This window comes from Nelumbo lutea, chromosome 1, assembly GCF_056320005.1.
Source record: "Nelumbo lutea isolate HS-2025 chromosome 1, American lotus-T2T, whole genome shotgun sequence".
In the NCBI taxonomy this organism is placed as follows: Eukaryota; Viridiplantae; Streptophyta; class Magnoliopsida; order Proteales; family Nelumbonaceae; genus Nelumbo; species Nelumbo lutea.
In genome coordinates, this window is record NC_142684.1 from 157,902,958 (window position 1) to 157,918,303 (window position 15,346).

General features: G+C 37.7%; 1 protein-coding gene across 4 annotated transcripts in view; it reads right to left on the bottom strand.

The window, feature by feature from the left end:
• LOC148878638 (P-loop containing nucleoside triphosphate hydrolases superfamily protein) overlaps window positions 1–15,346 on the bottom strand; it is a 47,435-nt gene that overhangs the window by 26,498 nt on the left and 5,591 nt on the right. For all 4 annotated transcript variants that reach the window (XM_088957694.1, XM_088957676.1, XM_088957665.1 and 1 more), the window contains exons 5-6: window positions 5,670–5,846; window positions 3,621–4,009 (exon numbers count right to left, since the gene is read on the bottom strand). In XM_088957694.1, coding sequence (XP_088813820.1) covers window positions 3,621–4,009; window positions 5,670–5,846 — 566 coding nt within the window. The remainder of the gene's footprint in view (window positions 1–3,620; window positions 4,010–5,669; window positions 5,847–15,346) is intronic.

Genomic DNA, 15,346 nt, shown 5'->3' on the forward strand with positions numbered 1-15,346 from the left:
CAGCCCTTTTATCAGAAAAATGCTACACCAAGAAATGGCAAGCCTATTTTTCAGCATAACATTCCTTGCACTCTATGATGAGGAACTCTTAAAACCCTCTGATATTCCATATGAATTCTTATATTAAAGGAGAATTATGAGCAGCATGCTTGACTCTAGTAAATTTCCTTGTTCCCTGCTCCTTTATGGATCTCCTTAGCTCCCTAACTAGGAGTGGTCATTTGTAGCCCAGCATGGCCCAGAAATTTCTAGGCTTGAGTCTAATGTTTTGTGTCCAGGCCCAGCCCGCAATTACTTATCTATATCTGTATATTAAAATGGAACGTGACAAGCTGGCACTTTCATGATTCCTGGTTATTCTGAAAATCATTTATCTTTTTTTTTCCTGGTTGCTTATGAGAATCACTAATGTTTTTTCTGGTTTTCTTGATTTTTTTTCTCATTTTAAGATTGAGCAAAATAACTCAAGTGGCCAATAAGCTTTAAGACTTTTATATCCTCTCATTAACTCACCATTAACTCCCTCTCCTCTTTCTCATTAACTACTTTAATTATCTCTTCTCATTAGTTATGCCATTAATTCTCGCTCTTCTTCATTACTCCATTAAATTGCCCAAAATTCATTAACTTTATCTATATCTATATCCATTTTAATTTGATTATAATTTTATATGCATTAGATATATTTATATTAAATTATAATTATCAATAAAAAATAATTATATTGAAATGGGGATATTCAATGATATATTTGTAGGCTAAATAATCTACTTCAATTTAAAAGATAATTAATTAAGTAATTTATATTTCAGAATAAATATTATTTAATTCACTCAACAAATAAAAACAATGTTCTAAAAACCAACTTGAAGGCTGAATAGTTTTTGCCTCTGGGTCACAGATCAATGGTTCGATTGTTTGGGTTGGACAAATCAAAACATGACATCATCCATTTCTATATGTATGGTATGATATAGTATAATTACATTATGTGTGTTCATATTATTTTGTACTTTTTTATTTTATTTTTTAATTTTTTATAAAAAAAGAGCCAAAAATTGAAATTTGAGACCAAAAAAGAGTTTTTTTGTATAGTTGGGTTGCAAAGATTGTGAATAAAAAAGATCATCCCAATCAGACAACTGAGCTCAAAGTTAAGTCCTCTAGATGTTTTCAATACATTGTATATCGTAACCCATGACCAAATGACTAGACCAAAAGGGTCAATGGTTCAACCACCTAAGTTGAACGGGTTTTGACCAAATCAATGGTAGGTTTTAGGAAACCCAAAATTAGAATAGGGCTGAGTGATGATTCAAAGGGTTTAACCATCTAAGTAAATGATGAGTTGAAAACAATGGATAAAACATCATAAAAATTATAAGCCATTTAAAATAATAAAAATTAATTAACAACAGCAAAAACCACCCATATTGTTTTGAAAAAAGGAATAGTTATTTTCCTTCCATTAGCATTCGAAATAGAAAATGTTGATGTAATGCATTAATTTTCTTTAAATACCAAATTTACCCTTAACCAACTTTATTCAAAAATAATTACAAACAAAAAATATCTTGTTAAAAAAATATTGTTACCTAAAAATAATACAAAAATAATTACAAACCATAAATTTTTAAAAATTAATAAATAGTTTAGCATTAAGATACCAAAAAAAATAATACAAATTTATCTAGAGCAAAGGAAATTAGTTACTCTCACTAAAGTGCAACTTGAATACTTGAATTGTGATCAAATAAATAAACTAAACATAACCCAAAAAAAAGAATGCTTGAATTGGACTTAGATGAGCATTGTTTAATTGGAAATGTCATAAAGCTCCTTTCTCAATTGTTATCGTGCATCGCACAGGTCCCGATTAGTATATTATAAATACAAATATTATAATTGTACAAAAGGACACCTAATTGAATTCTAATTGTAATTGCCTAATGGGTTGCCTATTTGGTGTAAAAGATTATAGAAAGTTAGAAACTAGGATAGATTGCCTATTCTAATTGTAATTGCCTAATGGGCCTTCTAGTTCTAGTAGAAGACTAGTTATAGTTAAGTAGGAAACTACTCAAACTAGGAACTACCAAACTAGTAGATGACTAGTCCGGTTCGGGTCGGGTTGGTTTCGGTTTTCATATCGGTTTATATAAATGCCCAACCCGAAACCAACCGGTACTGATGAAAACCCGGCCGACTAGGGTTGGATCGGTTCGGGTTGGTCAGTTTGGTCAGGTTGGGCATTCTTATGAACAGCCCTATATAAAACATATTTAACATATTATATTTAAAATCATACACCCGAAAACTGGCCCAGCATGGTTATTCCCCCACACCTTCTTCACCTACAAGTTAATAAAAACACAAAATAACAGGAAAAGCAAACAATGCCATCTAGTTGATGTGCAATCCATCTCAAGAATAGAAACCCAACATAAAAAACTCTCCAATCAACTCCCTGATGAGGGAGTTATGCTTTTTTTTTTTTTTTTGATAGGTAAGTTATGCTTAAAATTTCAGTCATAGCTTCTGCAGTTTAGGAGTTAAATGAGTTTTCTTATGATAATGACAATTCTATAATGTTTTTTTCCTGGTTCTAGTAGGATTGGCCACCTCAATGGTGTCAATATAAATGCATAAAGTGCAAAAACATATTGAGTTTATTTGAATTCTTATAGCTTATACTGAAAGTGGTGAGTGATCCACACCTTAGAGTGAGGAGAGGTACATCGCAGCTAGTAGCTGATCAAAATTTAACTACCTATTTTGCTTCAATTAGAATGATATTTTATTTATTCTTGTGAAAGCAGGTGATCATCCCCAAAACTCTCAATGAGACAGTTGGAGGTCTTGTGCTCCAATTTTTGGGAGGATAATTGAGGTAGGACATGATAGGGGTCCTATAAGTTTCAGATCTAATGGTGGCCTTCATGGAGAAAAAGAAGGGCTTTGGGTGATTAATGAGGAAGATAAAACTTAAAAAGTAATATTTGCAACTCACCATTGCCTCAAAATGGTCGAACTGATTGACACATCACCCAGAGACAATAGCAGATTTGTTTTACCCCAAATTTGAATAACCTGTTAACTTGATTGATTAGAAAACCATCAAGTCAGACAGTCAAAATGGTGAATCATTCAAGCCATTCATGAGCCACATTTCAAACTAATCAAGCACTTCAAATTTAAAGTATGACATCATCATCATCATCCATGCCTTATCCCAACTATATGGGGTCGTCCTGTTTTGCCAATCTGTTCTAGTTAAAGCCATATGACCTATATATATATATATATATATATTAGAACACAGAAAGATACCTATTTTAGAACAACAATAGAGCATAATAGAGTTGGCATCATTAGGCTTCTCCAGGAGACAATACCTTTGCAACTTGAAGTCAATATCAACCCACAGAAATGTAAGAAATAATTTAGTGTATAGATAAACCAAATGGACATTCAAAGATCTACATATGAAAAACCTAAAACTGAATTGGTATCCACCATATCAACTTGTATCATAATTTATAATTCCCTTGGAGAAGAATAAATATCAAATCTTTCCATCCACTATTTAGCTGGTGGAGACCAGATAGAAAAGAGCTTACTCAATGAACGACTCCTCGAGTTTATCTGCCATTATCAAAGCATTTGTTAAATCAACAATAGCAGCATCAGCTCTCATTCCTGCTCGCTCGGAAAGAGTTTCTATAGAGTTCATCCCATCAAGCATGGACTCTTTTGATTTAAGTGCTCCACGTTTTAGCTTTTTACGGAAATCAGCAGATAATGCTATAGTTGCAGAAAAAACAAATGTTTGCCTTTTCTTTTTCTGGAGGTTCGGAACTGTTGCACAGTTCTTGGTCATATTGGAATTCTCTCCTCCAGAGCCACTAGTCATAGGAAGCATGTCAATAATAGATTGCAACTCATGAAAATGCCCAGTCTCTATCATTCGATCAGCCTCATCCAACACAAAGAAAGATAAAGAGTGCAACTGGGAGAAAAAACAAAAGCCCATAAGAAACAGCATTTAATCAATGTGATGAATGCCACTGACAAACTGCTAAGAAGTATCAGTATATAATAAACAATTTGTAACTCCAGTATGCAAAATGATAAAATTATTATATACAATACAAATAATTTTCTTGGAAAGTTTGAAAACCTTCCTTGGGTGCTTCAGTCTTCCAATACTATTGCAGATTCTCCATCTAGTAAAGGAGTAAAAAGGAAGTGTCTAAAATGGGGAGGATATCCTTTAGATTAGTCTTTCTGATTTATAATTCTTCGTATTATGTTGTTCAAACACCACTAAAGACCTTCCTTAACATGTGCATTTTGTGATAATTCTGTCAATCATTTTAGACTACTTGATTCCCCTAATTCTTCAATCTTCATAATCTACACTGCTGTTGCACTGTACTTTCAGCATTGCACTAAGAACTCCACTGCTAGCACAAAAGGAGTTAGGAGAGAGGATTTCCCTGCTTTATGCCTCAAGCTTTCACTATCTTTTACCATTTTATACTTGCTTAGAACTACTCTCCTCCAAAGAGCATCCATCTCCCTTCTGAATCTCCATGACCATTTGATCAACAATGCTTTATTTAGGTTTCTTATTTTCCTCATTTCCATTCCACCCATTTTCCTAGGCCTGCACACCTTATCCTACTTGACCAAACGAATCTTCTTCACATTCTTACCTCCTTCCCAGAGAAAGCACCGCTGAATCTTCTGTAACCTATTTGACAACCCAAAGCACCAACACACTTTTAAAGTAGCCCAAATGTCAATCTCTCCCGCCCCTATCATCAAACTCTTGTTCAAATTTATCTTTAGCCCTAGAGGCTTCAAATATTTTAAGACAGTTCTAAGATTCAAGGCTTGATCTACCAAAGCATTAGTAAACACCAATATATTTTTTTGAAAAAGATGGTAACTTTATTCAAAAGGCAGGAGGTACATGAGTGTACACAGAAATTACAACTCAAAAAGGTTAAACAGGAAGAAAGCTATAACTAATGACTAAACATGAAACCCCTGTGAGCGCCAGAATAAACACCAATTTATCATCAGCATATTGTACGTGTGTCTATTATGGACGCCCCATCCTCCACCACTTGGAAGCCCTCTATTAACCTTGAGCTTTCACTAGTTTTCAGTATTGTGCTAGGACCTCCACTACTAGCACAAAAAGGAGTGAGGAGAGAGGATCTCCTTGCCTTATGCCTCTAGACACTTGAAAGAATTCCCTTTATAACCCACCCAAAACTGAAAAGGATACCAATGACAAAAATGAGTACACTTATTCTCTCCATCTTTCACCAAAACCCATTACTCTCTTCACCTCTTCCAAAGAAACCCCATCTACAGTCTCATAAGCTTTCTCCAAATCTATTTTACAAATCCAAATAACCTAGCTACTATGTTCATGAGTCCAAGTGGATTATCAAGATCCACAATGGAGTAATAAATACATTTTAAGTTGCAGGTACATATTTTATGCATCTGTATTTCTTTCTTCTGTTAACTAGCATGGATTCATCAAATTTGTTCATACATGAAGGAACTATAATATAAGTAGCAAATTTTCATGCAACAGTGACTACTATTTGAATGTGTGCTCAATATGAAAAACATTCACTAGTACTAACTTCAGAAAGGTGTTCGTCCCCTCCCGACATAAGTTCCCATAACCTTCCTGGTGTCCCAACAACGATCTCAGGCTTTCTCTTCAAAAGTCTCTCCTGCTTTTCTGTTGACATGCCACCCACAACAGGAATTATCCTGATATTGGTGACTTTGGCAACTTCCTTGAGGTGATCAGTGACCTGAAAACCAAAAGGTTGAGGGTTTATATTAATGGTTTTAAAAAAGCAAAAAATTAAAAAGATAAAAGAAACAACATCTCTCCCGAATAATAAATCAAAAAACATTTTAGTTCTACGAATAACAGCAAGTGCCAATGATGCATATTTGTGAAAAAGCATAAAGAGATGAACCAGAAATCTAAAGCTGCCATCTAGTCAACTAAGATAGCAATAACAAATCATGTTTCTACATTCTATCATGATGACATCTAATTGTTAACTGTTATGACTGTAGAAGGGGTATACTGTAACTTACATAAACACGCATTTCTATGTGATGCATGAAAAATAATTGCTGAATTCATACTTTATAATGCAGCAGTCACCAGATGCATGATTGTATGACTTGCCAACTAGATGATTATATAAATGAAGATTCTTAAAATGTAATTGTGCAGGAAGAGATCATTTAAGCAATTCCAAATCATACCTTTAGCATGATGAAGTCTAAGTTTTATGGCCAGACATTATGTTAACATGCAATTCTCTGTGATGCTAGAAAAATAATTGCTCAATGTGTCCTTTGTTATGTGCAGCCACTAGGTGCAGGATTGTGGGACCCAGATACAGAATGCCTCAATGTTTTGAGGATGGAGGTGTAGAAGGTGGTAGTGGATGTGCAGAAGACTGGGAAGTGGAAGGAAACGGTGGAAGTGCTTCTGCAAGTCTGGTAGGAAGAATTGTAGGTACAGAGGTGGAAACTAAGGAGTTTGAGAAATGGGTGATGTTGGAATGGGGAAGAGAGAAGGTTTTTGGGGTGAGAAAGCTCAATGCAGAACTGTTGCTAATTATGTTCAAGAATAGAAACTTCACAGAGTAGGTTTTAAAGGAGAGAACAAAGGAAAGAAATTTCAATTTAAGACTGGGATGGTGGACACCGGCAGCCGGAAAGGTGAAGAAAAGGAGGAGGGGAGCGACGTGGATAAGCATAGTGGGGATACCTCTTCATGCCTGGTGTATAACAACATTTGAGGAAACAGCAGCAGCATGTGGAAACCAGATTAGGTGTGATGACAGAAACAGGAAATGGGAGAAAGTAGATGTGCCAAGAATTTTGGTGGAAGTGGAAGATGTGAGTGAAATCCCCCAAGCCCTAAGCCTGGTATTTGCAGGAGAAAGCTACGAGCTGAGACTGTGTGGAAGGGATGGACGGAACATTTAGTAGGATAATAGAGCAACAAGAGGCAAATAGTTTCCAGGAAGAACGGAGGAAGGAGGATGAATCGGGGAGGAAGAAGAAAGAAGAGAGCTCAACCGGTGGTGCAGAGGAGAGGATGGAGAAGAAGGGGAAGTCGAAGAGACGAAGAGAAGAGGAAGAAGATGCTGAGCTGGAAAAGGCAATGAAAGGAAGGCTACAAATGGACGGTGGGGATGAGAGAAGAATTGAAAAAAAAAAAAAAGAAATGGGTGGGAGTCGTTGGATCAGGGAATAAAATAGGAATTACATCAAAAAAAAAAAAGGAAAAGAAGCTAGAGAGAGAGGAACCGGTGCCAGCCGGTAAAAGAAAGCTTGAGTTAAAGAAGTTTAACGGTCTAAATAGGTTGGCGGTTAATCTTAAAGCAAAGGCAAGATTTAAAAAGAAGGGACTAAAGAGGGGCATTTCTGGAAAAAGATACATTTGGCTGAATGAGAAGAAGTTCGATAGTCTGAGAACAGATCGACTGCTCACAGAAGGAAAAGAAGAGGAGAAATGGATCTAGGTAGTGACGAGATACGATAATGAAAGAGAGAAAAGAGGACAGGGAGGTGAAGAAGACAAGAGAGGGCTGCCAAGAACAGGGGAAGAGCTCCAATCCCAGAAGACAGAGACAGCAGAAAAAGCCCAAAGTGCGAGGAGAAAAGATGGACTAGGAGAGAAGAAAGTAGATGATGGATGTCTTGCTCAGGCGAGCCATAGGGAGTGTGAACTGCATAAAGAAAAGGGACATAATAGGGAGTAAAATTTTAATGACAGACAAGGAGAAGTGACAGGGTCGCAGGGAAGTTCCTTCGAACAGGGAGAGGAGCATATCTCTTCTCCAAAGAATATTGTTTTGGAGGAAGGAGCAGAAGAAGGGGGGAAGGTAAGAAGAAAAAATTGTGACTCCATCTATACTGATTTGACTCTAAGATCTGAGGAGGTGAGTCAATACTTCGTACCGGACACTCCTCTACTAGAAGGATTATATAAGGAGATTAGTGAGGGTGAAGAGAGTTTAAAAGGAGGAGAAAGGGAGAAAACAAAGACAAATAGAACACAGAGGGCAGGGGAGGAAGGAGGAGAATCTCAAAACAAGGTTTATAATAGGAAAAGGAGACAATTGGGTCTACTACAGAGTCAGGAAGAGGGGAAAGGAAGGGAAAGGAATGAAGTTAACAAAATAAGGGAGGGGGAAGGACAGGAGGTAATTGTGCACTCCCCTCAAATTGTTCAACTGATTCAGAGGTAATACAAGATGGGAAGGTAAATATAGAAAAGATGGTAGAGAGGGAGGTTCAGATTGGGAAATCACTTGGATTAGTCTTTGGGGAGGGGAAGACTTTGCCAAAATAGCATTCAAGAAATTCGAGCAGAAGAAGAAAGAAAAGAAAAAGAAAAATCCTAGATTAAAACAAGGGGTGGAACGAGGAAGAGGAAGAAGAGGAAAATTTGGACAAGAACGAGTAAGGAGGAGTAGGATAGTGTGGGGGGGAGGGGAAGAGGGATGAAGATTCTCAATTGGAACGTGAGAGGTTTATGGGATGGAAAAGACAGGAAACGGTAAGAAATCTAATTAGAAACATCAAACCAGATGTAGTATTGTTGCAGGAAACAAAACTGGAAAGTTTTGACTTGAGATTGAAACTGGATATTTGGGGAGAAGAGGGTGCAGAATGGGTGGATCTACAAGCTTCGGGATTGTCAGGAGGGGTTGTGACAATTTGGAGTTCAGAAGTCTTCAAAGTTGATTTATTGGAATTTCTGGAATTCACTTGCGTTACAGCCTTGTAATGTAGATGCATTCTCAGTTTAATGTTCTGGACATGTAATTGAAGTATGTACTTGATGTTGTTGGTGTGTCATCTAGACAACCAATGTGATAGGATGTAACCTTTTCTTTTAATAAATTTTCTTTCTTATTGATTCTTCAAAAAAAAAAAGAGAATTCTTAAAATGTACAATCTTTTGCAATAGTTCTTCCCTTTACTATGTCCAAGTTAATGGAAGAGTGGACATCTTAGATGCCAGGAAATTGTGGTGTCAGAAGCAATTGTATGGGTTCCTAGACTTTTGAGAAACATAGTTGTTGAAATGAATCTACAATAACTATCTTGCTACTTTGAATCATGTGTGCAGAACAATGAAGTGGAAGAACTAGATGGACAGAGATTGGAGGCAAAGAGGTAGAGTAGAGAAATCAGTCGTTGATTTTGATAACATTGACTAGGATGGATCACCATGAATGGTTAGAACCAAATCAGAAGAGAGGGAGAATAGGCAAAGGGAAGTAGGGGCAACAAAAATGAGAGCAAGGCCTGTAAATATAAATTTGAGAAGTAATGTTGTTCATTCATTCATCCTAATAAAATGTCTTCTTAAAAAGCAATTAAAACTATAAAATCATTATTTTTTGGATGAAAACTAAGAACTTAAGACCTAACATGGACCTGTTTGGGCTTGCCTCGAGGGGCGTGGCACAAAGCTGACTCATAGAATCAGAAACGTAATATATTTTACATTACATTAGCTATGTGAAGTACTGCAATTGAGTGAAAAAATAAATTAGAGGTTTTACATGCTTGAAAATGTTTTATATGTTTAATTTTATTTTTAAATTCTCATTTGAATATGCTTTACATCTTATGTTTATGTATTTTAATTTTAGATAATAGGATTTTTAAAACATTATTTTAAAATTTTAGTTTATATTTTTTACTAATATTATGTTTAATATTTTTTTTCATTTTTTTGGCTTTTTTTTTAATTTTCTGACATTTTTCTTTATTTTTTAGCATTTCTTTCATTTTTGCGCGTTGCATCAAAAAGGCGCATGCCTCAGGCGCAAATTGACCCCTGCGCCTTTTTTGCGCCTTGCGCTTTTAAAACACTAGGCAGTACATTGGCTGAAAACTCTTGATTTGTTCAAGGATGTCTCTATAGATGATTTGATTAGAGGCTGGGATATTTTAGCAAGATCTTCTACTTCATCACCTACCATACAAGCAGTTTGGTCCCCTCCATTGCAGTGTCATGTCAAACTAAACTTTGATGGCAGCTCTATTGGGAACCTTGGACCTTCTGGAATAGGGGGTGTGTTTAGAGATGCGGAAGGAAAAATCCTAGCTCTGTATTCTGGCCCAATAGGTGTGGGGGACTCACTTAGAACTGAAGTGAGGGGGATTTAAAATTAGTAGTAGGATGGCTGCAATCAAACAGTTTGGGGTCGTGGTCCCTTAGACAACAGGTAAGGGAATTATTGAGCCTCACAAGGGAGTTGGATGCAAAAGTGTATTGGTCTAGGAGGTCAACAAATGCTTTAGCTAACTACCTAGCAAAATAGAGGGTGAATCAGGAATGTTTATTTTGTGCAGTGTTGTAAGATTTTTGTTATTCAGGGGTCACCTTTTACTTTTGTAGAGAAGATGGGCCAAATGGCCCATAAGCTGTTTATTCTTTCTTATTGTTTATGTTCTTTTCTGTAATGGGCCTTATTCCGGGCTCATCCTTTCTATGTTATGTTCTTTGTAATTTCTTGCCCAGCTAAGGGCCTCCTTGTAATTAATCAAATTTATCTTAATAAAATAGTGTTAGGGTGTTGAGAGAGAGTAATGTTCGAAACTCTCACTCTCAAAACCCTCATTGCCGAACTCTCAAGGTCTGTTTTCTTCAGCTTTCTTCATGGTATCAGAGCAGGCCTGAACTTCAGTATTCTAGGGCTGGAAGCTTCAACTCGTGTTGCCTAATTCTTGGAGGTCATTGGAAGGTGCCCAAGACTCAAATCTCTTGGAGAAGTGGGTAGGTGGCCAAGAAGAATCAGAGAAAAAAGGGAAACAGTTCGGTTTCTGATTTGAAGCTTAAATATTGTAAGTTGTGCTCAGATTTCTGTGTTAATTTTCTGTGTTTGGACTGTTGAAGTGTCCAAAATTTCTGGGTTGTTTTTGTACAGCTACTCGGCTGTCTTTTAATCTGGTTTAACCAAGAGATTTCTGGGTTGTTTTCACTCCTTTTTGGATTGTCAAAACTGTCGAAACATCCTTGGATTCAGTGCTATGAATTGTTGCTTCTTTTTGGGTGTGTTTTAGGGCCCTGTACGGACTGTTCTTGAGGGTTTTTTCACCTTTGACAGTGGGGTCTTCTCTATTGCCCACACTATAATTGTAAAAAGGCCTCTTCATCAATACGGACTGGTATTTACTCTTCTTGGCTACTTTTTGGTGATTACCAAGAAGTCCCTGATTAGAAAAGGAACTTCAATTGAGTGCACAGTGCTTAGAAGTTTTCTGATTACTTCTTGAAGGTCGAGCCAAGGTTCTGCTTCAGTCTTGGTTCTTACAACTTCCGGGTGTAGTTTGGCCTTGTGAATTGCAGTCTTGAGGTTGGTTGAACTCAGTCCTTGCTCATCCTCATTCTATACACTTGTAGAAGTCATCTGAAATCATATTTGAAGTGTTTACATGATGAACTCCTCAGAGTTTGAAAACAAGAATGGTGCTGAATATGGACAAGTTCAGGAGACTCCAAGTGATTCTTTATTGACTGTGGCCACAGTTAAACTAGATGGAACTAATTATCTGGCATGGTCACAACCGGTAAAGATTCATATATGTAGTAGAGGAAAGTGGGGGTTTATTTCCAGGAGCAAGAAGGCTCCCCCAAAAGATGATCCATCCTATGAGAAGTGGATGCAAGAAAATTACACTGTCATTGGGTGGCTTGTGAACTCAATGCAGCCACAAATCAGTCAATACTACCTATGGATAAATTCAGAAAAGGAAATTTGGGACAGTGTTGCAGAAACCTATTCCCAAAAACTAAATGTGGCTAGAGCCTACAAATTGAGAAGTGATGTGAAGAATTTAAGGCAAGGGGAGAAACCTTTAGTTGTATACTTCTCAACCCTGAAGTCTCTATGGCAAGAAATTGACCTAATAGAAGTTGTAACTTGGGACACCACCAATGATGCAGAGACCTACAGAAAACTGGTTGAAAGAAACAGGGTGTTTGAATTCTTAACCAGACTAAACCCAGAATATAATATCACAAAGCATAATATTCTTTCCAATGAGAGTGTCTCATTGTCACAAGCTTATGCTTTGGTGAGCAGTGAAGAGAGCAGAAGGGTTGTCCAGGTTCAAGGGGCTGATATTAGTGATCACTTTGCGAATATGGGGGTTAAACCCAAAGGTGTTGCTGGGACATCTAGTGGCTCAGGAAAGAAAGAAGTTGTATGTGAGTACTGCAAGAAGTCGAAACACACTAAAGACAAGTGTTGGAAATTACATCATGATCTTGTTCCCATTTAGTTTCAAAAAAAACATGATAGTAAAAGGGCAGGAAGTAAAAATGTGGCTGTTGGGCCAGATAGTGATAAGTACTATACGGAAGAGATGTCTGTTTGTGCACAGTTGGCACCCATTAAAGCAGAATATGAAAAGTTTGGGAAGATGATCAGTCATCTAGAGGATGTGACTTCTTCTTCCAACCCTTCAGGAAATTCAACTTCTTCTGCATTTGCTCATTCAGGTATAAAGGCTTCTGCCAATCATGCAACCACTTCAGGTAATCTTAAGATCCCTTGGATTATTGACTCTGGTGCTTCTGATCATATGACCAACCTTTCTACCTTGTTTGTTTCATATGACTTGCTTCCTGGACGTGATAAAATCACCTTAGCTAATGGTTCACTTCCCCCTTGCAAATGGTTCCACATCTTCCATCTGTGGTGTTGGTAATGTTAACATGGACCCTGTATCCTTATCCTCAGTTTTGTATGTCCCTAAATTTCCTTTTAATCTTATGTCAGTTAGTAAGTTGACCAAGTCTTTTAATTGCTCCATTACCTTTTTCCCATCTTCGCGTTTTTTCAAGATCTCAAGACGGGGATGAAGATTGGTGGAGGGCATGAAGCTAGTGGATTGTATTATCTTGATGGTAGTGGAAGTACATCAATAGCTCTCCAATCGTCTCTTTCTCCTCTCCAGTGGCACTATAGATTTGGCCATCCTTCACTGAAAGTCTTGAAGTCTTTGGTTCCTTCATTGAATCATCTGTATGTTTTGGATTGTGAGTTGTGCCAGTTGGGGAAACATCATCTTGTTCCCTTTAATCCTAAAGTTGATAACCATATGTCGAGTCATTTTTCTTTGGTTCATTCAGATGTTTGGGGTCCTTATAAAGTAATGTCATACAATGGATATAAATATTTTTCCATTTTTATTGATGATTATTCAATGATGATGTGGCTCTATTTAATGAAAGAAATGAGTGAATTGTTTACCATTTTCCAAAAAGTTTTTGAGATTCACAACCAATTTGGTGTTCACATTAAATTTTTCATCCTATTATTGGACGTGAATATTTCTCTTCATCATTTCAAGAATACCTAGACCAACATGGCATTATCCATCAAACTTCGTATACCTACACCCCACAACAAAACGGGGTGGCTGAGAGAAAGAACCGTCATCTTCTAGAAACAGCTCGATCCCTCATGCATCACATGAATGTCCCCAAATCTTTTTGGAGTGATGCAGTGCTTACTTCTTGCTTCTTGATTAACCGGATGTCCACGTCTATCCTTGATGGTCATTCTCCATTCACCACATTATTTCCTACCTTGTCTCTCTAATTCCTCTTTCTCCTCGGGTTTTTGGGTGTGTTTGCTTCGTTCATAATCTAGGGCCAGGAAAGGACAAGTTAGATCACGATCTATTAAGTGCATCTTCCTTGGCTATTCCCAAACTCAGAAAGGGTATAAATGTTATCATCCCAGCTCTCAACGTTCCTGTGTGTGTGTTGATGTTACCTTCTTTGAGTCTACTCCATTTTTCTTGGGGTCCGACGATGTTTCTTCCTCTTCATCACCTCCTCCCCTTCCTCTTCCAGTTCTGGATTTTGTTCCTCTTGTTCCAGCTGTGACCAAGTCCTTGCTTCCGGTGCCACCACCTATTGAACGACCACCTATCCATCACATGTATACACATCGCCCACATGTACTGGCTTCTCCTCTAGCTCCATCATCATCGACAGATCCGGTTGTTGTTCCCACACCAGCACCAACCCCAGTATCTGATCTTGATCTTCCCATTGTCGTGTGGAAAGTAAACGTAGTTGTACCCTTCATCCTATTTCTAATTATGTTTCACTGACTCACCTTTCTACTTCCCATCGCCAGTTTATCTCTTTGTTATCATCTGTTGTTATCCCTAAGTATGTCTAGGAAGCCCTTGCCTCTCCAGGATGGTGCCGTGCGATGGAAGAACTCTCAACTCTGACCCATAATCATACATGGGAACTCACCACTCTTCCTCCTGGTAAGCAGGCTGTTGGTTGTAAGTGGGTTTATATGGTTAAGTACTTACCTGATGGTAGTGTAGAGCGGTTGAAAGCTAGACTGGTTGCAAAGGGTATTCCCAAACCTATGGTATTGATTACATAGAGACTTTCTCCGCGATTGCTAAGATTGGTTCAGCCCGTGTTGTGGTTTCTTTGGCTGCAATGTATAATTGGCCCCTCTATTAGCTTGATATCAATAATGCCTTCTTGCATGGTGATCTGCTCGAGAAGGTCTATACGGAGCAACCATCGGGGCTTGTTACTCAGGGGGAGGATGGAAAGGTGTGCCAACTACTGAAGGCCACTTATGGGCTCAAAAAGTCTTCTCAAGCATGGTTTGGCAGATTTAGTGAGGTGGTAAAAAAGCTTGGTATGAAACAGTGCCAAGTTGACCATTCAGTCTTTAGTCATGACTCTCAAACAGGGAATATCCTATTGGTGGTGTATGTAGATGATATTGTCATTACCAGAAATGATAAAATGGCAATTGACAGGTTGAAGACTTTCTACAGGAACATTTTCAGACAAAGGACCTTGGTAAATTGAAGTATTTCTTGGGGATAGAAGTAGCAAGGTCTAAACATGGTATTAACTTGTGTTAGAGGAAATATGTTCTTGATTTGCATGAAGAAACAGGTTTGTTAGGTGCTAAACCAACTGAAACACCTGTGGAAACAAACACTAAGTTGAGCAGCGATATGGGTGAAGTGTTTGAAGACCCCGGTAGATACCGGCGGCTGGTAGGTAAACTAAACTACCTTACCACCACTCAGCCAAACATTTCATTCGCAGTTAGTGTGGTAAATCAGTTCATGCAGAAACCTCTGGTTCCACATTGGGATGCGGTTCCAAGGATTGTGAGGTATTTAAAGGGGGCTCCTAGTCGTGGTTTGATATACAGAAGTGGTGGAAAACTTGAAATAGAAGGATATACTGATGCTGATC